This window comes from Ranitomeya variabilis, chromosome 5 (assembly GCF_051348905.1).
Source record: "Ranitomeya variabilis isolate aRanVar5 chromosome 5, aRanVar5.hap1, whole genome shotgun sequence".
In the NCBI taxonomy this organism is placed as follows: Eukaryota; Metazoa; Chordata; class Amphibia; order Anura; family Dendrobatidae; genus Ranitomeya; species Ranitomeya variabilis.
The window spans coordinates 617,275,987-617,301,697 of record NC_135236.1 but is presented as its reverse complement, the minus strand read 5'-3'; the positions used below and the strand labels follow the sequence as shown (position 1 = coordinate 617,301,697).

At 41.8% G+C, this 25,711-nt stretch overlaps 1 protein-coding gene across 2 annotated transcripts; it reads right to left on the bottom strand.

Moving 5' to 3' along the window:
* Window positions 1-2,283: 2,283 nt before the first annotated feature.
* On the bottom strand, window positions 2,284-22,193 carry LOC143773887 (uncharacterized). 2 transcript variants are annotated; one of them, XM_077261192.1, is made up of 11 exons: window positions 21,870-22,193; window positions 21,255-21,343; window positions 19,218-19,283; window positions 18,188-18,235; window positions 10,589-10,627; window positions 9,634-9,699; window positions 6,732-6,779; window positions 6,495-6,527; window positions 5,329-5,530; window positions 4,506-4,587; window positions 2,284-2,447 (listed from the first exon to the last, which is right to left on the bottom strand). In XM_077261192.1, the coding sequence occupies exons 1-10, from the start codon at window positions 21,916-21,918 to the stop codon at window positions 4,511-4,513; spliced, it is 717 nt and encodes a 238-aa protein (XP_077117307.1). In that variant the 5' UTR covers window positions 21,919-22,193; the 3' UTR covers window positions 2,284-2,447; window positions 4,506-4,510. The 2 variants fall into 2 exon arrangements, with proteins under 2 accessions (XP_077117307.1, XP_077117306.1); XM_077261191.1 differs by having other exon boundaries at window positions 4,506-5,530.
* Between the last annotated feature and the right edge of the window lie 3,518 nt (window positions 22,194-25,711).

Genomic DNA, 25,711 nt, shown 5'->3' with positions numbered 1-25,711 from the left:
TGACTTGCTCCTTCTTTTTTTCTGCAGAAAATCCGCGCGGATTTTCCACAGAAAAAAAGGATCGTCAGCACAGCGGGTTTTGTTTTCCATTAGGTTACATTGTACTGTAACCTACATGGAAAAAGGATGCGGACCCGCAGCTGCAAAACAGCTGCGGGTCCGCAGCAAAACCCGCAGCGTGTGAACATAGCCTTATACTTTTCCTCTAATTGTTCCACTCCTGGTTTTGGCTTACAAATACTGATGAAAAATCCTGACCAAATCCTGATGCAATCCTGAACGTGGACACATACCCTTAGACAGTTTTGTTTTGAGGTCATGGTTGCTAGGTTCATAGCCTTGAAGATTATAGAGGTGTTCTGTTAGTGGCCAAGTGATTGATGATTTTTTTTCTTGCTTTGCAGCTGGTTGAAGACAGTTTTAAACAAAAATCTACTGTGTTGTAATAAGGGTCATTCAGACATCAGTTTTTTTGACGTACGAGAAAAACGGACCGAGTTACATAAATGATCATCATCAGATTTTCATTAGAATGTCATCAGAATTCATTCGAGCATCCTCAGAACATTTTTTTTCAGTGATGAGAAAACAAAAGTTTCTCCACCTTCTCCTATCTATCAGTTGTAGAAAAACTGACAGCACACAGATGGCATCCAAGTGCTGTCCGATTTTTTTTTTCACAGACCCACAGACTTTCATTACCAGGTTTCATCCAACACTCAGACAGGACTCCTCGACTTTGCTGGAGCATTCAGTCCACAAAAAGTCATGGACATGTGAACCTCCCCATAGATTGTGTGACAGATATGAGTTCTATCAGCATAAGGGTATGTGCACACGTTGCGGATTTTGCTGCGGATCCGCAGCGGATTTGCCAAAGTTTTCCATGCGTTTACAGTACCATGTAAACCTATGGAAAACAAAATCCGCAGTGCACATGCTGCGGAAAAAAACGAGCTGAAACGTAGCGTTGTTTATTCCGCAGCATGTCAATTCTTTGTGCAGATTCCACAGCATTTTACACCTACGCTATATCCGCAGGTGTTAAACCGCAGGTGGAATCCGCACAAAATCTGGGGTTTACCTGCGAATTTACCAAAATCAGTCCAGAAAAATCCGCAGAGTAATCCGCAGAGTGTGCACATACCCTTCATACAAAACCACATAGCACTCATGAAAAACTGGCATGTGAATGATGTGGCCTTGGAGACCTTTTCCTGCTAACCATCGATCCCTGAAGACGGTGTTCCCTTAAAGGGAACCTGTCACCACGTTTTTGGAAGATGGGATAAAAATAGCGTTAAATAGGGGCAGAGGTGGGCGTTACATTAGTGTGTGTGTTATGCGTTTATTACCCACCTAAGTTGCCGAAATAACTTTGCAAAGTCTCCGTTTTCGCCTGTCAATCAGGCTGGTCAGGTCACATGGGCGTGGTGTCTTCACCCAGATTTGGCGTAGTTTTCCGTTGGTGGCGTAGTGGTGTGCGCATGCCCAAAGTCCGGAATCCTCTTCCAGGGGATTTAAAATAGCGCGGTGTTCGTTATTGCATTGGTGATCGGTGGGCGCGGCCATCTTCCTTTGGCCGCGCGTGCGCAGAAGCGGCGCTCTGCTGGCCGCGGCTTCAGGAAAATGGCCGCGGGATGCCGCGCGTGCGCAGATGGATATCGCGGCGGCCATTTTCCTGAAGCCGCGGTCAGCAGAGCGCCGCTTCTGCGCACGCGCGGCCAAAGGAAGATGGCCGCGCCCACCGATCACCAATGCAATAACGAACACCGCGCTATTTTAAATCCCCTGGAAGAGGATTCCGGACTTTGGGCATGCGCACACCACTACGCCACCAACGGAAAACTACGCCAAATCTGGGGGAAGACAACGCCCATGCGACCTGACCAGCCTGATTGACAGGCGAAAACGGAGACTTTGCAAAGTTATTTCGGCAACTTAGGTGGGTAATAAACGCATAACACACACACTAATGTAACGCCCACCTCTGCCCCTATTTAACGCTATTTTTATCCCATCTTCCAAAAACGTGGTGACAGGTTCCCTTTAAGCTAATTTACGAGGAGTTGTTATGGAGTGGTTTACAAAGTATTTATCAAATGTAAGGTTTAAGGACGTTGTGAACCTACCCTTAATAATAATTTTGTGTTGTGCTACATCTCTACGAAGTTGAGCAGCTAATTTTGTTTAAAAGAGGCTACTTTTAATGGTTTTGTTCACTTCTAACTTGTATAGCACGAGCCTAAAACAAAATGTAAAAAATGTACATTGAGTTTTTTAAAGCATTTAATTTATCATTTATTTGTTGTCATTTTTACATAATCAAAAAAGTCTCATGCAATTATAGTGTTAGAAATTTAGATTGATTATAAATCACGTAATCCGGTAACATTCTGCTATCTTATCGTGTTTCTCTACTGAAGCGGATAACCATTTCTTCATCTCTAAAAAGAAAACAAATACAAAATTAGTGAATTTATCAGTTTATTATTGCTATTAGTAATAGAAGTAATAATAGAAGCAGTAGAAATATTAGTATTTTACCATATGGTGAAATAAAGTTCACAAAAATAGTCTTTTGAATGTTTTGATGGTGAGCAGAAATAAAGTTCTTTTAGAGTAAATATTACTACCAAATGAATATTACTTTTACACCGACGTTCGGTCCTCCAATCAAGCATTCTTTTAGTCGATGAAAGGAAAAAAATGTACCCCTTGGCATTGCCCTTCTTTCTGTCCAATGGCAACAAAATTTCAGAAACGCCTGATGATGATACTTACCTGGAAATCATTTTTTTTTGTCACTGTTTAAATTTGACCAAAGGAAACTAATATCAAAAACTAAAGGTGTTGATACACTGTAGGAAATAGTGGGCTGAAGCCTTATTTAGTCAGTGGCTATTTTTCCCAACTCATAACTGGCAGGGGCTTATTTTGCATTGGAAGTGCTCGTTGCTACAGTGGTAGAGCGCAGCAGTCAAATCATCCTCAGCTGCTGCGCTCCGCACACTGAGCTTTGCTTTGTCTGCTTTGCGGGTGTTACTGCTGCCTCTGCAGAGCGCTACAGATGAAAAGACTAAGTCACTGGCTAATGTTCAACTTTATTGTGCAGAGCTCATTAGTCTGTGGCATAGATCGAAATCTCAGAATGACAGTTTTTCGGTTACGTCACCTCTCTAAAAAAATGGAATAAAAAGCGACCAAATTATCATATTTACTCCAAATAAACATGTTAGCTCAGCACAGAAAAAACAGCCCTATATCTCCATTAATGGAAAAAATAGCAAAAAAGACAAGTCTCAGAAAATTATGGCACAAACTAATTTTTTTCAATTGTGAAAATATTAATAATTGCCGTGACCATACTGACCTGGACAATTATTTTTCCAGACCACTTTTAGCATAGCATGAATGCCGCAAACCAGCACCAAAAAATAATGGAGGAAATGCTTTCATTCACTGTGTGTTTGTATTGCAGTCTAGGGAAGCGTGCCATTTCAATTTTTACTTTAGGCACCAGGAAAACCAGAATTGGTCCTGCCAGCAGACACTGTCCAGACACAGAATCACACTGCCGTCACCAACAAAATATTGGTGAACTGTGATCCTAAACTTTATCCTCCCCGTCCATGAAAAGTTCTGATATATGAACTGCCACTTATTTTTTCGGCCTCATTCAGGGGTGCAAGAGTTTTATTGCACAAGAAAACACAGAACATACCGTAGTTCTTCAGTGTTTTGTATCTGCATTTCATCAGTGTTCGGTCCATGTGTCAGTTTTTACAATCAGTGTTTTATCAGTAATTTTTCACTGATGAAGAAAAAAGAACTGCAAAGCTTCTCCTACCCATTACAATGTAATGACGGATGACATCCGTGCCCTGTCTGTGATTTACACGGGTCCATAGACTTGTATGGGGAATCATGAGCCGTGACTCGGTCCACAAAAAAACCTAGATCTGTGAGCAGCCCCATAGATTATATGGTGTGCGGGTTCTGTCTGTGAAAGATACGGAAGAAATTTACACAACTCATAGACTCTGAATGAGTTTTATTTTAACTAGTTAGTAGGCCACATTCCTGACTGTGCTATGAAATCACTTTGTGGGAATTTTGATCAAATCAAATGAGTACATTGATTTGTTTTGTTATTTTACGGGAACTGACTTAATGGCCACTAATCATACTGTTGTGCGTTTCTAATTTGCAAGGAAAAATAATATCTAGGACATCCTTTTGAGAGATTCAATCGCAATTATTACAGTGTTTCAACTTTTGTTCTGTTTTTTTTTTCTTTTTCAATAATAGATGAATAGAACATTCTTGCCACCATTTACCATGTTCTTTAAATTGCATTGTACTTGTGAAATGCTTTAAGAAATCTATAATCCAATACATCTGTCTACACCTCTTTTATACAAACATGAAAAACATTTTAGACAAACATTTATCTGAAAAAAGAAAAACAAAATATTACAAAAGTATGCAAAGATGTGTCTTACCAGGTTTAGAATCCATACAATGAGTATGAATTCCGTGCGGGATAACTACCAATCCCACCGGCAAAGTCTCCATACACATCACCTGTTGACACACTGCTTGTTAGACCAGGTCTTGCGGAAAATCTGCCAGACATCCCTCCTGTCAGTCTACCACCATAAGAATCGCCATTTACTTCACCGTTAGCATAAATTCTTCCATTTTGATTCCCACCTTCTGGAGTTAATACACCCGCTGGGGTTCCAGTCAAGTATTTTGCGTCACCATTCAATCCTGTCAAGCTCCCAACTGATGAAGTTAATTCTCCATGTGAACTACCATGCCATCCTGTTATGTCACCAATCGATCCTGTCAATCCTCCACGTGAGCTAGTAAGCCCTTCTGTTATGTCACCAATCGATCCTGGCACTCCTCCAAGTGAGCTAGTAAGCCCTAGTGTTATGTCATCAATCGATCCTGTCAATTTTCCAAGCGAGTTAGTAAGCCTTCCTGGTATGTCACCAATTGATCCTGTCACTCCTCCAAGTGTGTTAGTAAGCCTTCCTATTATGCCGCCAATCAATCCTGTCACTCCTCCAAGTGTGTTAGTAAGCCCTCCTGGTATGTCGCCAATCGATCTTGTCACTCCTCCAAGTGTGTTAGTAAGCCCTCCTGTTATGCCGCCCATCGATCCTGTCAATTCTCCAAGTGTGTTAGTAAGCTCTCCTGTTATGCCACCATTCGAATCTGTCAATCCTCCTAGTGTGTTAGTAAGCTCTCCTGTTATGCCGCCAATCGATCCTGTCAATCTTCCAAGTAAGTCACTAATCAATCGTGTTGTGCTACCAGTCAAATCTGTCACTGCTGAAGTCAATCCTCCAACTGTTCCTGTTACTCCACCCAGCAATCCTTTCTGATCTCCAAGAAGTAATTTTAACACCAGATTTACAAGTCCTGGAGACACATTTGTAACAGTCCCAAGACGTTTTCCACCATTTATCCCAGCAACATTCCATATTCCATCAAGGTTGGGGATTCCACGTGTGTACTAAATGAAAATAAATGTACAACAATTAATAAATGGCATGACAGTAGAAAATGTTTGAATTAGCATTAGCTATATAACAAAAAGGTGATATATATATAACGAACGGTGCATGTGTCCTGTCTCCAAAGCCGGGATGGGTGACAACTGAGCAGTGCGGTGCCGGAGTCAGCACGTGCGCATACTGAACTATAGCACCATTTTATTGAAGACACTGTATATGTGAATTCGCAGGCGCAATGTCTTTAAAAAAATGGTGTAAAATTAAAAATGTACCAATAAAAATGCTCGCCACCCAGGCGTAGAACGGAATTCAATATCTAATACAGATGGAGGTTAAGAGTAATAACAGAAAAGCAAGTTTCTTTATCGATAATAATGGTGTTGTCTCATGATGAAGGCCACTTATATAAAAGTAAAGTCAGCAAGAAGAGCCGATTATCATCATAGGTCTAATTTCTGAAACTCCTGACTGTCAGAAGATAATCATGCGGTGATGGGAAATGTTGTGTTATATGACAGCTATTTAAAGGAACCTGTCACAATGCAGCCCAATATACAGATACATGCTATAGCACTGGAGCTGAGCAGATCTATATATAATGTTGAGGGAAAATACAAGTTATACTAAATCTTTTCACTGAAAAGACTGAATTTTCAATGTGGCGGGTTCACTTCAAATGATGATGTGTGGTTTTGCACTTCCAGAGTGGTGTCCTGAGTTGGGGACCATAATCCTCCTGACTATGACACTTGTATTTGTATTCATTTTCCATACACTAGAGAGAGTGCAAAGCAGTTAGTGCAGTGTGGGCCCTGTGACAGAGTGGGGGGGATGCATATGAGGGCCCAGGGCGAAACAATCGTGGTCACAGAAGTGCGAACACCACTGGGCTTGTGGAGTCAGGCGGCTTGCTAACGCCTCGTATTACTTCCTTGTATTGTTTTGTAGGCTTGGCTTACTTACCAGTATTTGAGTTATTTTTGTTACAAGAGGTCCCTGTAACAATGGAGTAGAACAATAATGAATAGAAAGTTGCCGAGATGTAATAACAGCTTTATCATATGTGTTAACATGTTAGCAAACTGCTTGTATTATAACACTATATTACATGTGCTCAATGATAAAGGGCTGAGTATAAAGGATGTGAATGTAAACATTGTTGTATCTTATCTATATATGAATGAATGTAAGGCATCTCACCAGTGGTCCGCAGAGTGGTGTACTGAGATATCCAACATTGAGCGGAATCTAGAATGTAAGTAAAATGTATGAAATATCTATATACCGTACATATATAACACAGATACACAAGCATTTACATATTCTGGTCCCACAACTTTTTTAAGATTACATGTTTTAGCCTTACACAAGTTTTATAGATAAAGGGCTTGTCTGTTAAAAACAAGATATCACCTATTCACAGGACAGGTGATTACTTATTGATCGATGGGGGTCCAACCGTTGGGACCCACACTGATCGGCAATCATGGAGACCAATGACTGACCTCTATTTCATTCATTCCTTATGAACCTGTTGTAAAAAAATACAAGTGCGTCACTCGGGAGCCCAATAGGAAATAAATGGAGATGCAGTTGGGTGAACACACTGACACAAAAGTTCCCTGTTCTGCCGAACGGTGCAAGTCCCAGCAGACGGACGTCCACTGATTAATATCCTATGGATAGATGACAACTTGTTTTCACTGGACAACCCATTGAAAAAAAACATTTTTTTTTTAAGTTTCTGTTAATGTAAGCATGTGAGGATGAGTTGTATTTTTTAATGGCTACATTGTGCTGGAAAAATGGACAGCAATTCCCCAAATGTTCACCCAATGGTGTAAGTGACACTCCCAGGTCAGTAAGGCAATACCAAATGTATAGAAATGTCTTCTGTTTTACTACTTTTCAACATTAAAAACAGGTTTTTTAGATACAAATACTTAAAATCTACAACTTTTTCATGTATTCTATGGCAGAGCTCTTTTTTGGGGTACTTTTTGATCAATTTTTATACTATTTTTTGAGGAGCAACCATAAAAGAAGGTAAGTTTGGCTTTTTACTTTTACAGCAATCACTATGCAAGTTTAAAAAGTAATTTTTGAGCTTTATACATTTTTAATGGATAAATCATTTGTGTTTATTTCTTTATTTTATTTATAAGCGTTGTATTACTTTTTATTTTAGTCCAACTAAGGGCCTTAAAGTGCAATATTTCTGTAACAATAGGTGTAGTAATACCTATTTTGGGGTTCCGGGGTCTGTCATAACAATCCTTGTACACCTCACAATTGGTAGGTCAGATGTAGTGACACAGGGAGAACCTTTTTTCATCAAACCTGATATAATAATGCGATGAGAATTGACCACAACATCCAAAGGGCTTAACAGCTTAACTGTATGTTAGCCCCCTTAGGGGACTTGAAGATGCGAAAATCAGATTACTTGCCCTATACATAGCAGCGCATTAGCACTGCTAATCAACAGTTGAGAAATCCAGCTTCAGAAATCTCATAAAAAATGAATTTTTGCTTTTTGCTTCATCTTCCTGCTGCACTGCTGACCTGTCCGCTCTGGAATCCGTATCTTCTATTGGTGAGCTGATATATTTTTTTCTATCGTCCATTAGCACCACTAATCACGGTCTCCTATAAATATTAGCCACGGGCTAGCTTTCATATGAGGATCTTAATGACAGGCACAGGAGATGGGAGCGTAGAACCACGCGCCTCTGCTGCCACGTGTTGAATGCCGCTTTCAGAAATTGACAATTCGATTTAACAACTTAACAGCCGAGGGCAGAACTCCACCATGTCTATCAAAGTAACATGATGGCTGATTGACGTATATGTCTCGCATCTAAGGCCCCTAGGGACACAATGTATGATGCACAGAACACGTACGTCATATGTCGCAAAGGAGTTAAGTCAAAAGTTACACATTTTTAATCTGCTTTATATAAACCTTTATATTTCAGTTTTCTATCGCCTTCAAGCGCTCATTGCTTTCAAGTCAGCAATACGCATTAACATGTTACGAACCAGAAGATTTCATTGGGATCAGCCAAGCATTTGATGTGCATGTAGAAAAACCGCGGAGACACCATCACGTGTTTCTCAACGCAAGCAATGAATAGCCAGGTCTTTCACCGGGAAGGAACAACCACGGGAAGGGCAGCATCCAATAAAGGAAAACTACCTATGCCAACACATGGTATCCATCCACAGACAGCTGTTTTGGGGTATTTGCCCCTCATCAGTATGGAGTAGGAAACTGGCTATTAGGAGCAGTGCCTAGTGTTGAGAAACACGTGATGGTGTCTCCGCGGTGTTGTATGTTTTGATCTCCCCGAGGTCATTCGTCCTCATGTTTAAAGCATTTAATGTGTGTGGGGGACACCCACCTTTTCTCTGACAGAAGATGGCAGGTGTAGTCCGACCCAAACTTACTTTACTAAGTTAAAAGGAACCTGTCACTTCTAGAAACACTATATACCTGTAGCTATAGGTGAAATATGCAGACAAGTTACATTTAAATTCTGTGTAGTCAGCGAGCAGCTGCAGGGAGAAAACAAAGTGATATTCTCCATGCAGCTGTTCACATCCAGTCAGGGTGATGCAGGGAGCTTTTACAATCGTCACTTACTGTACAGTGTAATTACTCCCCGGCACATTAAGTGACGGCCTGCTCTGCTTACAATCGCTACACACATGCTGTCAAAGTGCTGGGACATGATGATTTCGGCGCTTGTTATATAGTAAGTGGCGACTAACCGCTCCCTGCACCTCCTTGATGACTGAACCAAATTTCTCTCTGTAGATTCTGATCCACTGGACAGGATTTAAATGCTATTTACCTGCACATTACCCCTCTATCTACAGGGTGTGTTAACAACATATTTCATTCATTTTGAATACAATGAGTATATATGTTTCATTTACATATGAAACCCATTACGTTTAACCCATTTCGGATATTGGAAGTCATTATTTTTATCATCAGTTGTTTTCATCAAGGTTAAATAATTCATACTTAGAAGAGATTTTTGACATAATAGATCGTGCTCTGAAACTTTAGGAATGACTCTTAAAATGAAATTACCAGCACATTGACCAGAGTCCTGAGCGCATCCTCCATAATATTGTCCACATCAGCATTTAGTTCCTCCTAAATATGATACAGGGTAGAAAAAAAAAATTAGTGAGAGAAATTAATTTTTTCTTTTACATTGCACAAGAAAATCATTTATATAATAAGATTTCTGCACAATTCGGTTTCTACCGAGAATTTAGTATGTGACCCTGGTCCACCGCTCGGGTTTTCCCTAGCACGCTCGGGTGACCTCCGAGTATTTTTTAGTGTTCGGAGATTTAGTTTTCATCGCCGCAGTTGAATGATTTACAGCTACTAGCCAGCTTGATTACATGTGGGTTTCCCTAGCAACCAGGCAACCCCCACATGTACACAGGCTGGCTACTAGCTGTAAATCATTCAGCTGAGGCTAAGAAAACTAAATCTCCGAGCAGTTACAAATACTCGGAGACCACCCGAGCAACGAGTACACTCGCTCATCACTATGCAGGACCCATTGGATTTTTCCCTTGCAGCAGAAAAATGTCTGGAAAACGGATGCTCAAGGGCACTTTTGTTCCAGTTATAATCTGGCCATGCCTCTATAGTTACTATTTTGCCGGTCACGAAATAAATTAACTAATAATACCACAATTTTTCCTTGCTTGAGAATATGTTAGACACTCAAACAGTGGACGGAGGTGTCAAGCAGCGCCCTAGATCTCAGCTTCCTGTAAGTATGAAGGGGCTTAGGAAATTATCAACTGAAAGTAAAAGGTTTGATTGGAAATGTGATTGGAATGCATGAATGTTATTTGGAAAAAAAAATGTAAAATTTATCATAGTGAGCAAACTGAGATCATCTGTATGTGCAGAAATGTGGAAATTCTCCTTTGAATGGTGATCTGTTCAGTTACTTTCTGCCGTACTCCTGAAAAGGGCTCACGTAGAAATGAAATATTTAAAAAGTGACAGAAGTATTCACCATTGTAAAATATCCGAGAATGTCACAACGAGTAAGTCCCTGCAAGACAAAGAAAGCATGTATTCAAATAACAAGTACATTGCCTACAGAAAAAGGAGAACCAGTGGAGATGGAAAGCCCTGCCTAACAATAGTATTTATTTTGTTGTTTTTTTTAACTAAAATTATTATTTTTACTACTGCCCAGAAGCTCCCATGTTAAAAAAAATGTATACTGTGTGGTATATGTTTAATGGAATGCCATGTAAGAAATAGCAATCAAACGGATTGTAGTGGACTAACATTTATAACTTATCCGCAGTATTGGATATCAGATTGGTGGGGTCCGTCATCTTGAACCCCCACTAATTAGCTACTCCGGTGGTGGCCAGATGCACACAATGCACAACTGCACATCATCTCCTGTTTAGGTGATCAGGAGCTGATCTGCAGTTCTGTCATGGTTCTCAATGGCAAGAGACCGTAGTAAAGCATACAAAAGGACTAGCTCTTGGAAGATGGGAACTCGAGCTGACTGTGAGCTAAACCTACCGCACAACTAACAGTGGCCGGGTAGCGTGCCTACGTTTTATCCCTAGACGCCCAGCGCCAGCCGGAGGACTGACTGACCCTAGCAGAGGAAAATACAGACCTGGCTTACCTCTAGAGAAATTTTCCCCAAAAGGCAGACAGTAGCCCCCACATATATTGTCGGTGATTTTAGAGGAAAATGACATACGAAGTATGAAGATAGGTTTAGCAAATTGAGGTCCGCTTACTAGATAGTAGGAAGACAGAAAAGGGAACTTCCCAGTCAGTTGAAAACCCTTTCAAAACACCATCCTGAAATTACTTTAAGACTCTAATATCAACTCATGACACCAGAGTGGCAATTTCAGCTCACAAGAGCTTCCAGCCTCAGAAATATTCAAAAACAGAGAACTGGAACAAAAATGCAAAACAATCTTACGACTACAAGTCCAACTTAGCTGATAGTAGTCTAGGAGCAGGAACATGCAACAGAAAGGCTTCTGGTAACATTGTTGGCCGGCATAGAAATGACTGAGGAGCAAGGCTAAATAGAAACTCCCACATCCTGATGGAAACAGGTGAACAGAGGAGATGAAGCACACAAGTTCAGTACCACCAGTAACCACCGGGGGAGCCCAGAAACCAAATTCACAACAGTACCCCCCCTCAAGGAGGGGGCACCGAACCCTCACCAGAACCACCAGGGCGATCAGGATGAGCCCTATGAAAGGCACGGACCAAATCGGAGGCATGAACATCAGAGGCTGTCACCCAAGAATTATCCTCCTGACCGTAGCCCTTCCACTTGACCAAATACTGAAGTCTCCGTCTGGAAACACGGGAGTCCAAGATCTTCTCGACAACGTACTCCAACTCACCCTCAACCAACACCGGAGCAGGAGGCTCAACGGAAGGCACAACCGGTACCTCATACCTGCGCAACAATGACCGATGGAAGACATTATGAATAGAAAAAGATGCAGGGAGGTCCAAACGAAAGGACACAGGGTTAAGAATCTCCAATATCTTGTACGGGCCGATGAACCGAGGCTTAAACTTAGGAGAAGAAACCTTCATAGGGACAAAACGAGAAGACAACCACACCAAGTCCCCAACACAAAGACGAGGACCAGCACGACGACGGCGGTTGGCAAACTGCTGAGTCTTCTCCTGGGACAACTTCAAATTGTCCACCACATGCCCCCAAATCTGATGCAACCTCTCCACCACAGCATCCACTCCAGGACAATCCGAAGACTCCACCTGACCGGAAGAGAAACGAGGATGAAACCCCGAATTACAGAAGAAAGGAGAAACCAAGGTGGCAGAACTAGCCCGGTTATTGAGGGCAAACTCCGCCAAGGGCAAAAAGGCAACCCAATCATCCTGATCCGCAGACACAAAACACCTCAAATAAGTCTCCAAGGTCTGATTAGTTCGCTCGGTCTGGCCATTAGTCTGAGGATGGAAAGCAGACGAAAAAGACAAATCAATGCCCATCCTAGCACAGAACGCTCGCCAAAATCTAGACACGAATTGGGTTCCCCTGTCAGAAACGATATTCTCCGGAATACCATGCAAGCGAACCACATTTTGAAAAAACAGAGGAACCAGCTCGGATGAGGAAGGCAATTTAGGCAAGGGGACCAAATGGACCATCTTAGAGAAACGGTCACACACCACCCAGATGACAGACATCTTCTGAGAAACAGGGAGATCAGAAATAAAATCCATGGAGATGTGAGTCCAAGGCCTCTTCGGAATAGGCAAAGACAACAACAATCCACTAGCCCGAGAACAACAAGGCTTGGCCCGAGCACAAACATCACAAGACTGCACAAAACCTCGCACATCTCGCGACAGGGAAGGCCACCAGAAGGACCTAGCCACCAAATCCCTGGTACCAAAGATTCCAGGATGACCAGCTAACGCAGAAGAATGGACCTCTGAGATGACTCTACTGGTCCAATCATCCGGAACAAACAGTCTACCAGGCGGGCAACGATCAGGTTTATCCGCCTGAAACTCCTGCAAGACCCGTCGCAAGTCTGGGGAAACAGCAGATAATATCACTCCATCTTTAGGGATACCTGTAGGTTCAGAATTACCAGGGGAATCAGGCTCAAAACTCCTAGAAAGGGCATCCGCCTTCACATTTTTAGAACCCGGTAGGTAAGAAACCACAAAATTAATCCGAGAGAAAAATAACGACCAGCACGCCTGTCTAGGATTCAGGCGCCTGGCAGACTCAAGATAAATCAAATTCTTGTGGTCGGTCAATACCACCACCTGATGTCTAGCCCCCTCAAGCCAATGACGCCACTCCTCAAAAGCCCACTTCATAGCCAAGAGCTCCCGATTACCAATATCATAATTTCGCTCAGCGGGCGAAAATTTACGAGAAAAGAACGCGCAAGGTCTCATCACGGAGCAGTCGGAACTTTTCTGCGACAAAACCGCCCCAGCTCCGATTTCTGAAGCGTCGACCTCAACCTGAAAAGGAAGAGTAACATCAGGCTGACGCAATACAGGGGCGGAAGAAAAGCGGCGCTTAAGCTCCCGAAAGGCCTCCACAGCAGCAGGGGACCAATCAGCAACATCAGCACCCTTCTTAGTCAAATCAGTCAATGGCTTAGCAACATCAGAAAAACCAGTTATAAATCGACGATAAAAATTAGCAAAGCCCAAAAACTTCTGAAGGCTCTTAAGAGAAGAGGGTTGCGTCCAATCACAAATAGCCTGAACCTTGACAGGGTCCATCTCAATGGAAGAGGGGGAAAAAATGTACCCCAAAAACGAAATCTTTTGAACCCCAAAAACACACTTAGAACCCTTTACACACAAGGAATTAGAGCGCAAAACCTGAAAAACCCTCCTGACCTGTTGGACATGAGAGTCCCAGTCATCCGAAAAAATCAAAATATCATCCAGATACACAATCATAAATTTATCCAAATATTCACGGAAAATGTCATGCATAAAAGACTGAAAGACTGAAGGGGCATTTGAAAGACCAAAAGGCATTACTAAATACTCAAAATGGCCCTCAGGCGTATTAAATGCGGTTTTCCACTCATCCCCCTGCTTAATTCGCACTAAATTATACGCCCCACGAAGATCAATCTTAGAGAACCACTTGGCCCCCTTTATTCGAGCAAACAAATCAGTAAGCAGTGGCAAAGGATACTGATATTTAACCGTGATTTTATTCAAAAGCCGATAATCAATACATGGCCTCAAAGAGCCATCTTTTTTAGATACAAAGAAAAAACCCGCTCCTAAGGGAGATGACGAAGGACGAATATGTCCCTTTTCCAAGGACTCCTTAATATATTCCCGCATAGCAGCATGTTCAGGCACAGATAGATTAAATAAACGACCCTTTGGAAACTTACTGCCCGGAATCAGATCTATAGTACAATCGCAATCTCTGTGCGGAGGTAGTGAACCAAGTTTAGGCTCCTCAAAAACGTCACGATAATCAGATAAAAATTCCGGAATCTCAGAGGGAATAGATGACGAAATGGAAACCAAAGGTACGTCCCCATGAGTCCCCTGACATCCCCAGCTTAACACAGACATTGCTTTCCAGTCGAGGACTGGGTTATGAGATTGCAGCCATGGCAATCCAAGCACCAACACATCATGTAGATTATACAACACAAGGAAGCGAATAATCTCCTGGTGATCCGGATTAATACGCATAGTTACTTGTGTCCAGTATTGTGGTTTATTACTAGCCAATGGCGTGGAGTCAATACCCTTCAGAGGTATAGGAACTTCCAGAGGCTCTAAATTAAACCCACAGCGTTTGGCAAAGGACCAATCCATAAGACTCAAAGCGGCGCCAGAGTCGACATAGGCGTCCGCGGTAATAGACGATAAAGAGCAAATCAGGGTCACAGATAGAATAAACTTAGACTGTAAAGTGCCAATTGAAACAGACTTATCAACCTTCTTAGTACGTTTAGAGCATGCTGATATAACATGAGTTGAATCACCACAATAGAAGCATAACCCATTTTTTCACCTAAAATTCTGTCGTTCGCTTCTGGACAGAATTCTATCACATTGCATAATCTCTGGCGCCTTCTCAGTAGACACCGCCAAATGGTGCACAGGTTTGCGCTCCCGCAAACGCCGATCAATCTGAATAGCCATTGTCATGGACTCATTCAGACCTGTAGGCACAGGGAACCCCACCATAACATCTTTAATGGCATCAGAGAGACCCTCTCTGAAATTCGCCGCCAGGGCGCACTCATTCCACTGAGTAAGCACAGACCACTTACGAAATTTTTGGCAGTATATTTCAACCTCATCTTGCCCTTGAGACAGGGCCATCAAGGCTTTTTCAGCCTGAATCTCCAAATGAGGTTCCTCATAAAGCAACCCCAAAGCCAGGAAAAACGCATCCACATTGAGCAACGCAGGATCCCCTGGTGCCAAAGCAAATGCCCAATCCTGAGGGTCGCCCCGGAGCAAGGAAATTACAATCCTGACCTGCTGTGCAGGATCTCCAGCGGAGCGAGATCTCAGAGACAAAAATAATTTACAATTATGTTTGAAATTCTGGAAGCGAGATCTATCCCCGGAGAAAAATTCAGGTAAAGGAATTCTAGGTTCAGATATAGGAGCATGAATTACAAAATCCTGTAAACTTTGAACCTTCATAGCGAGATTATCCAAACCAATAGCTAAACTCTGAGGATCCATTTTAATCAGGTGAAATCAGAACCATTCAAGGATTAGAAGGAGAGAGAGACGAAGGCTGCAGTAAGCAGAGATGCAAGTGAATCAACTAATGAACAAACTCAGAGAAAAAAAAAAAAAAATTCTCTGCAGACTTCTTTTCTCTCCTTTCTTCTGCCAATTATTTTAACTCTTGGCCGGCCAAACTGTCATGGTTCTCAATGGCAAGAGACCGTAGTAAAGCATACAAAAGGACTAGCTCTTGGAAGATGGGAACTCGAGCTGACTGTGAGCTAAACCTACCGCACAACTAACAGTGGCCGGGTAGCGTGCCTACGTTTTATCCCTAGACGCCCAGCGCCAGCCGGAGGACTGACTGACCCTAGCAGAGGAAAATACAGACCTGGCTTACCTCTAGAGAAATTTTCCCCAAAAGGCAGACAGTAGCCCCCACATATATTGTCGGTGATTTTAGAGGAAAATGACATACGAAGTATGAAGATAGGTTTAGCAAATTGAGGTCCGCTTACTAGATAGTAGGAAGACAGAAAAGGGAACTTCCCAGTCAGCTGAAAACCCTTTCAAAACACCATCCTGAAATTACTTTAAGACTCTAATATCAACTCATGACACCAGAGTGGCAATTTCAGCTCACAAGAGCTTCCAGCCTCAGAAATATTCAAAAACAGAGAACTGGAACAAAAATGCAAAACAATCTTAGGACTACAAGTCCAACTTAGCTGATAGTAGTCTAGGAGCAGGAACATGCAACAGAAAGGCTTCTGGTAACATTGTTGGCCGGCATAGAAATGACTGAGGAGCAAGGCTAAATAGAAACTCCCACATCCTGATGGAAACAGGTGAACAGAGGAGATGAAGCACACAAGTTCAGTACCACCAGTAACCACCGGGGGAGCCCAGAAACCAAATTCACAACACAGTTCCTAGGAGAGGCCACATATTCTCTTAATATTTATCTTCCTTTGCCTTAGACCATGCATCATTTAAAGAGACTCTATTATATTCATATAGCAGCCCATATCAATGTAAGTAGGAAATAAGCAATGGGGGAACTTGCTCTGTCACAAATTGTACTGAAAAAATGGCTTACATGCCTTGCTTGCCTATTGTATCTTGCTAGACCGTTTTAGCAAGTGTCTAGAAAAAGTAGGAATGGCTAAGAAGTCTTAAGATGCACCATATTAATGGCATGCGTCATCATTTTGATGCATCGATTGCATGTCAGGCTACATGTACGAAATTCATCACACATCCAGCTTCACAAACTTGGTATAGTTTCTGATTCTTCTACTTTTAGGTTGCCTGTATTTACCGCACTATTAGAGGGATTGTCCTTAGTGTCACGGGTTTACCATGACAGAGAGGAGCCAGAAGACCGCAGCGTCTGATTTTTCCTGCTTCTGCACTGGTTAGAAGCACTCACCTTCGTACTAAGTAGTGTAAATTTATTTTTTCAGTGCATAGGTTAATCTGCCCAGCTGAAAGCTCTTGGAACTAAGCCTATATTATGTGCACTGTTAGCCACTCCCATCTCCTATATATTCTGGGCCATGGCTAGCTCTCATTGTCAGAGTTAGCTTTTGCTGCATGACTGGAGATTGTTGGTGGTGGTTATAAGAGTAGGCAGTTGGTGGATTTATCTGTGACTGTTGCTAAGTTTTGAGTGTGTGATAATTCCCTTTCTTCTACTTTGGTTTAACCCCATCCTCCGCTCCCCAGTGCATCCCTCTGTCATTTGTGTGTGCATATTTGTGTGTTTGGTATTTTTCCTTACCCCTGTTTGTATTACCTCGTAAGTCTGGTTGCTGTATTACAGTACACTACTACTCCCCTCTTCCCTGTTTGGGGGAACGGTACAGACTAAGGGCTTTTTCAGGAGCTTAGGCAATGTACATGGCCTTGGCGTATTCACCATCAGAAGTAAGTGAAGAAGGGAAAACTAGGGTGCCCCTAGCTTTAGCGACATGGAATAAGCCCCTGACACCTGACAACATAGTTGTGACACTCAAGTTAGGTCAACAATAACAGATCTTTGAGGGTCAGACACCTGACAACCATTTTCAGCTCGGGTAGTGGTCAGATACAAACAGTGGTGAATGGAGTCAGCACAGCTACACAGAGGCTGTTGCGGCAAGTTGCAGCACATCTCTTATGTATCTCAATATGGAGAAATGGATATTACGGAGCTGTGTTGTTCCGGCTCAATCCACTGACATTGATGACCTCAATTTCACAAGCCTGGTTAACCCATTTAATAAATCTCCCCCATTTTTGCTCAATCCAGAGCTGTACATATATCTATAAACAGGTTTTCTCCTTTCACAACTAAAACCTGCTTTTTTCTTAATTATCACATTGCAATGTCTTATTGATTTACCTGCAGTATTCTTAGTGCTTTTATAAGTTCCATTTTATTTCTCATTGCCTACAAAAAATAAAATCTAAGTAAGCACCATTATGTTAATAAAGTGAAAGAAGTGGACATGCAAGGAAAGAGCATGCTGCACAGAAAAGTGGGGACAGAAAGGAGGGCCGTGCATATAATGATTGCTAAATATAAAAATTACACAGAAATCCAACAATTATTTCTCTTAAAGGGAATTTGTTACTAGGTTTTTGCTACCATAGCATTGTATAGAAACAGAGACGCTGATTTCAGAAAGATACAACATACTGAAGTGTTTGCTGTAGTTTTGATAAAATCACTGTTTTTCTGTTACAGATCTAGCAGTTCTCTGAATGCTGAGCTCTATATAACCCGCCCACATCCCTGACATCCCTGATTGGGTGCTTTATGTGAACTCTGAGCATAGGCAGTAAGCAGCCAATCAGTGGCTGGGGTGAAATTAAACAAAACTCATGAATATGGAGGATTACATGATATGACTTGTCCTCTAGTAGTAATCTACTGCTGGTAAACAGTGATTTTTGTCAAAATTGCAGCAAGCAATCCAGTAACTTACACATTGTTGGAATTGGGGTCTCTGCGCTTAGATTAGGTGGCAAAAACCTGGTGACAGATTCCCTTTAATATTATCCTGTCCTCCATTATATATTAGTCAAAATATTAAGAGGCTGTTTCCAGATCATCCTTATCTTCTTATTATTTTCCCGTCTATCAAACTGTTGTAGATACATGGTACCAGGAATTCTATACCCTACACCCTAATGTAGTACTACACTTTTCAGCAGTCATTGGATCAATATGGGAAAGGATCCGAAGGAAAATTAAAATCTGTGTACTTTGCAAGTTTTCTGGTTAATACAAAAAAAACCTGGAAAATGTAAGCAAATCTACTTCTGTGTTGTCTTTTGCTTTTTTTATGCCTAGATTCACAATCCAACCAGAGCAATCAGGCATATCATGGTGCATGCCGCCTGTATTCCCTGCATCATGATTTCCTTACCTTACATCTGTCATAAGCACATAAGACGTTGGCTATGGCACGAATAGTTGCCACTTTGTTTTTTTCCTGAGAATAAATAGGTTTTATATATGAATCATTAGATCATTTTCACATTCTCATCAGAATTATTTTCTAGCTATTACAGAATAGTTAACATTTTGTAGATATTTTATTTCAATTTAGAATCAATATCTACAGACTCGGCAGTGATGAAATTCCTATTTGGCATATTCTAATATCGTGTTGAACCTGTAGTTCTATCCAGGACTACCCTGTTTCACAGTCTGTGTTAAAACCACAAAGTCTGGGTCGATCGCGAGTTTTCTGATACAAGCGAACAGTCTTATAGGCATCTATGAGGCCGTTAGTTTGGGTCAGAAGACCCGCTGTCTGCCCCGGGGCATTACAGTCCGTATGCATGCTAGAAAAGATAGCACAATTATTCTTAAAAAAAATTATGGAAATATATTATCAGTATTAACACTTCAAATCTGGAGCTAATTTCTAAAGTACTAGAAGTTTCCATAAAGGAGAATGACTTCTCCATTGCTAATCTATTTACATGGTTCTTTTATTTTAAAAAGTTCCTTGAAAAAGGTTCCAGGTGGAACTGAAATGCTCCTCTGAGGTATCGGCATACAAAGGATTTCATCGTTTCTGTTTTACATGATCTGGTCGGAGTCCTGGAATATGCTCACATTGCTGCTTCCATTTTTCGAATACTATTTCCTTTTTTAGGCACCACTCCAAATTCTTTTTTATTATTTCCCTGCCGGAGTGGTATCGCTAATGTTTGTTCCTTGCCTGTAGTAAATTACCTGCCGCCGTCTTCTGCTCTTCCCCTCATCGCTCCGGTCCCATTCCGCCATCAGGTTCCCGCAGCTCCTGACTGACCAGAAGTCACAGCTAACGGTCACAAGCTCTCAGTTGTAAGTCTATGAGCATCTCGTTCTGGCTCGGATTGACTTACATTGAGAAGTGACTTTTGGTCTGTCCATCAAACACTGGAGCAATGCAGTTATTCACAACTAGCAGAAGACGACCAGAGAGGCACGGAGAATATCCGAAAATGGTGACCGATAAGTCAACAGGGAATATACGTAGAAAAGATTCAGAAAAAAATAGCTGGAGGCACATAGAAGCATTAGTTCAGAAAAATATAAAAATGTTTCGAACAGTGGGAAAAATCATTGGGACAAGTGCATATAATCTAATGGACCATATTTTGAAGGAGATTAATGTTTCCAAGATCTTATCTTTAATTAAAAAAAAAGTAATTCTCGCGTTTTTTTAGGTATCCCCTCTTAAATTAGTGATACTACTCCAGGACTGAGATAAAAAAAAATCTTTGGTGGTGCTTTAAATATCATCATTTAGATTAAGGAATCCTTTTTATTAATATGGCCTATGTGATTTGCAATGGTTCTTGGAAAGCTTCTTCTGAAAAGTACATATGCTGGGTCCCCTAATAGCCAGCTTTCATTGATAAGGAAAATTAAAAAAATATTTATAGACCCACCAAGTCCTGAACAAGAAGACCTGCCTTAGACTCACAATGCCATAATACATAACTAATCAAATTGCTTTTCCAATATTTTATTGGAAAGACCCTTCTGCTTCCTCGCTGCTCTGTCCATTTTAGAATCCGCAGTGCATGCTGGGAACATCAAATGAGACGTAATCAGGAGGCTGGAGCTGCTATGCTGGCTATGTTGAAATTGACAACCGACACATGGGCAGTAGAGCAGGAACTAGCACAGCCCCTGAAATGGATGTCACTAATGACACTTTATTTTAGGGTGGAGAAAGCAGCCGCAGCAGTGACCGAAGTCTCTTCCCCTTGATGACGTCTGGCTTGAGTATCCCAGTATGTACTGTGAATTGTCAAACATAATGTAATCAAGCCAAAAGTTTAAAAAAATAAGAGTATACCCCCCTTTAACCGCAGTGCACATATACAGTACCTTTAATATAGTCACGTAATGTAATATGGAATATAATATAAACCTTAATAAATAGTTTAGCATCCTTACTTACCAAGGCCCTTTGTAGGCATGCTACATTAGCAATATGGGTCTGCTGGCAACTGGTAGCACATCTACTCATGCAGCTAGCTGATGCAAGAGCTTAAAAAAAGTGGGACACAATTCAATATATAATAGCAATATCTGGAGATGTTACACAACTTCGGTATACAACTTTATGTAACCCATTGCTAGTTATGTTCTATTCATGCCCCCAATATCTTCACCCTTAATATATAATAGTTGATATGATGCCCATTGGCTCCTACTGTAGAGTAAAACATATATAATGCAGCATTTGAAAGCATAGCCAACTCTGATCTTCAATACTGTAAAAAAAAAGTCATTCTGACACATGGCAGCCAAAAATGGGATAAAAAAAAACACTTTTTCGTGACATGTCAGGCCCACTAGCCTCCTTGATTACACATAAAGGGTATTTCCCAAAACAAATCCCATAAGGAAGGGGAAAATAAGGTCTGAACATTACACAGATCTAACAGGTGCTATGTTACCAAAGATCATAACACGACGTGAAATAAAATCTCCCACCTAAAAGTCAAGAATTACCTTTAAACTGCACACGTTACAACTACAAAAAAAAAACAAGACATAAAGTGTAACTTACTGAAGTAGCAGCTGAAAGCTACTAGTAGGAATGCAACCGCAATCTTCATGATTCCTGGATGTGATAATCACCAGACTTCCACTCAATATATAGTGGGGTCAAGAGCTCACAGCCCCCAAACCGGAAATTGACATTGATATTTGAGAAGCATGGTCAAGTTCATTATTCTAATCTCACTGATAATCCCCATTAGTCATGGTGTGTGAAAGAGATGAGTATAACAAAATGTCTACATGATTTGTAATGCTTCTTGGAAGTAGAACTAATCAAAAACTGTGTGATATTATCAAATTGCAGATTAGCAAAATATCAGGAGTTAGTTTAGTGCGGAGATGGTTGGCTGCACTTCTTCAATGTTGGAAAGGAAAATATGTAGATATGAACACATCACTGTATAAGTAGTCTAAAAAGAGCAGTTAGTATCCATATACAGCATCTCCTCTAAGGATCTTTAGGCCCAAAATTTTGAATTCCCTTAAAAAAAGAAAAAAAAACAGGAATATAAGTAATTATTCTTATTTACTATACCACAAGTTTAAGATCCAGATCAATGTTGAAATTTTAATGGCAAGCAACAGATCTATAAGATAGACTTTGGTTAAAAGTGTACATTGAGGCCATGAGGCCTCAAGATGTTCAGTTTACGTATCCATTGTAATTATTTTGGATACAAAAATTGAAAGAAACGGATGGCACTCACCAGTTAAAAAATCTTCTTTATTCCAATACTTTAAAACATTGGCATCGGGAAGATGGAAGCAGGAGTGGAATGGACGACAGCCGTTTCGCACTGCAGTGGCCCTTCTACTGGTCACAATTGTAATTATTTTGTTTTAAGTAATTCAAAGCTGTCACTACCTCCTTATCAAAAAGTGGTACATGATGTATAATATGAAATTTGAGATTTTTTTCAGCATAGCCACATTCAATAAAATGTTTTGGCACAAGTAGAGATAATCTTTTCTTTCTAATAGTATATACACTCACCGGCCACTTTATTAGGTACACCATGCTAGTAACGGGTTGGACCCCTTTTGCCTTCAGAACTGCCTCAATTCTTCGTGGCATAGATTCAACAAGGTGCTGGAAGCATTCCTCAGAGATTTTGGTCCATATTGACATGATGGCATCACACAGTTGCCGCAGATTTTTCGGCTGCACATCCCAAAGATGCTCCATACAAGGCAGGATGGATCCATGCTTTCATGTTGTTTACGCCAAATTCTGACCCTACCATCCGAATGTCGCAGCAGAAATCGAGACTCATCAGACCAAGCAACGTTTTTCCAATCTTCTACTGTCCAATTTCGATGAGCTTGTACAAATTGTAGCCTCAGTTTCCTGTTCTTAGCTGAAAGGAGTGGTACCCGGTGTGGTCTTCTGCTGCTGTAGCCCATCTGCCTCAAAGTTCGACGCACTGTGCGTTCAGAGATGCTCTTAGGCCTACCTTGGTTGTAATGGGTGGCGATTTGAGTCACTGTTGCCTTTCTATCAGCTCGAACCAGTCTGCCCATTCTCCTCTGACCTCTGGCATCAACAAGGCATTTCCGCCCACAGAACTGCCGCTCACTGGATTTTTTTTCTTTTTCGGGCCATTCTCTGTAAACCCTAGAGATGGTTGTGCGTGAAAATCCCAGTAGATCAGCAGTTTCTGAAATACTCAGACCAGCCCTTCTGGCACCAACAACCATGCCACGTTCAAAGGCACTCAAATCACCTTTCTTCCCCATACTGATGCTCGGTTTGAACTGCAGGAGATTGTCTTGACCATGTCTACATGCCTAAATGCACTGAGTTGCCGCCATGTGATTGGCTGATTAGAAATTAAGTGTTAACAAGAAGTTGGACAGGTGTACCTAATAAAGTGGCCAGTGAGTGTATGTGTTAGTTTATCCATGTTTTAAAGTTCCATATGGTTTCCCCCACATACCACAAGTTCCAAGGACATTGCAATCGATAAATTACATATTCTGTAGAACAAGTCAAGTAGTAATTAATGAAGAAAGTTTCTTTAGTTGTAGGGTGTTCAAAGAATTCAACCTTCATCATATTATAACAGTTTATACAACTTAGATATGGATAACAACCTGTTCTGCGATTCCCAGTTAGGGAGGTCTGGATAAGGGATTTTTTTGAACCAATGTCAGAACAAACCAACTTGTCCTTAATGTTGCTTGCCTGTTTATATTAAATTAATTGGGGACCTGTATTCCTCTTTTACAGGCAAACATTTTCCCAACATGAGTCAGTTACACCAAATTATACTATTTCCACGATTGGTGCCAGCTGGTGACATAAATGCCTCTTCCCCTGTGCTAGGTGCTTCACAATCCCATGTCCATGACAGTGGCGCAGATGCCTCCCTGCACCTGTCCTTGCACATTCTATGTACCATCATCAGGCACTTCCAAATCCTTGTCCCAGCACAGCATTAAGTTCCCCCTACCATAGGCTTTGAAACAAAGGAGAAAGTTTCCAGCCACCCACAGGCCCAAATGGTTAACGAGCACATTTCCAGGCTGCTTGCTGTGGAAATTTTGACATTTAGGCTTGTTGGCAAAGAGGATTTCCATTGACTCATGGTGGCAGCCATCCCTCGATACTCAGTCCCCAGCCACCACTTTTTCTCCCAGTGTGGTGTCCCCGCCTTGTACCAGCACATGTCCAGGAACATCACTTGTGCCCTTACCAATGTGGTTACTGAGATTGTTCACTTAATGACCAACACGTGGACAAGCGCCTGTAGCCAGAGACTCTACATTACCCTCACGGCATACTAAGTGAACAATGTGATGGCTGGGGACGAGTTCCACCCTGGCATGGCACATGTGCTCTCCGAGGATTACTGGCCCTTCTACATCAGTTCCTGCACCCCTTCTTCTCCTCCTCTTACTCCATCTCAAATGTGTTATCTCAGAGCACGTCGTCCACATCATCCAGAAGCTGGTAGCTCTGCAGCACTGCCTCAGTGAAGCGGCAACAGGCTCTGCTGAAGCTAATTTGTCTAGTAGATAAAACGCACACCACGGCAGAGTTACTTGAAGGAATAACAGACCAGACCAATCTGTGGCTTTTGCAGCTGAACCTTCAACCAGGCATGGTCATGAGTGATAATGGGCGTAACCTGGTGGTGGCTGTGAATCTTGGCAAGGTCACATATGTATCATACTAGGCACACGTGCATAACTTGATAGTTCAACTGTTTCTGAAAACATACCCAGATTTGCCAGGGCTTCTGGTCAAGGTACTTCACGTCAGCATCTATTTCCACAAGTCAGCTACAGCTGCCACTGCTCTGGTGGTCCTGCAGCAGTGCATGCAAGTGTCAGTTTACTGCCTGGTGTGCGACATGCCCACGTGATGGAACACCACATTGCACATGCTGGCAAGGCTTTGTGATCAGCAGATGCCATTTGATGAGTACCAGCTTCAACACACCCATTCTGGTCAGCCTCTGCGCATAACAACTGAAGAGTGGGTATGTATGTCTGACATTTGTGCTGTTCTACAAGACTTTGAGGGCTCCACAAAGATGGTAAGCAGCAATGACATTGTAGTCACCACAATGATCCCCCTTCTGTGCCTACGTAAACAGCTGCTGCTCATAAATAAGCATGAAGCTATGCATGCAGACCAGGTGGAGATGGAAGAAGACATGAGACAGTGAGATACTACCTAGCCAAGCCTTATCTCATCTGCTCAACGTAGATTGGGTAACAATGAGGAGGAGGATGCTGAAGAGGAGGAACAGGAGCTGGTGGCTAGCGCAACAGTGGCTCCAGTACTCACAACCTCTGTCCCGTCTCTCCTACATGGATGGGCTTGGGGGGGAGATGAAGAGT

Excerpts from the sequence above, each read along its gene's own strand:
- LOC143773887 (XM_077261191.1), bottom strand. The coding sequence starts at position 21,918 with ATGAAGATTGCGGTTGCATTCCTACTAGTAGCTTTCAGCTGCTACTTC. Across the intron at positions 21,344-21,869 it reads AGCTTTCAGCTGCTACTTCA|CTCTTGCATCAGCTAGCTGC; the intron begins GTAAGTTACACT and ends ACTTTTTTTAAG. Across the intron at positions 9,700-10,588 it reads TTCTCGGATATTTTACAATG|GAGGAACTAAATGCTGATGT; the intron begins GTGAATACTTCT and ends TATCATATTTAG.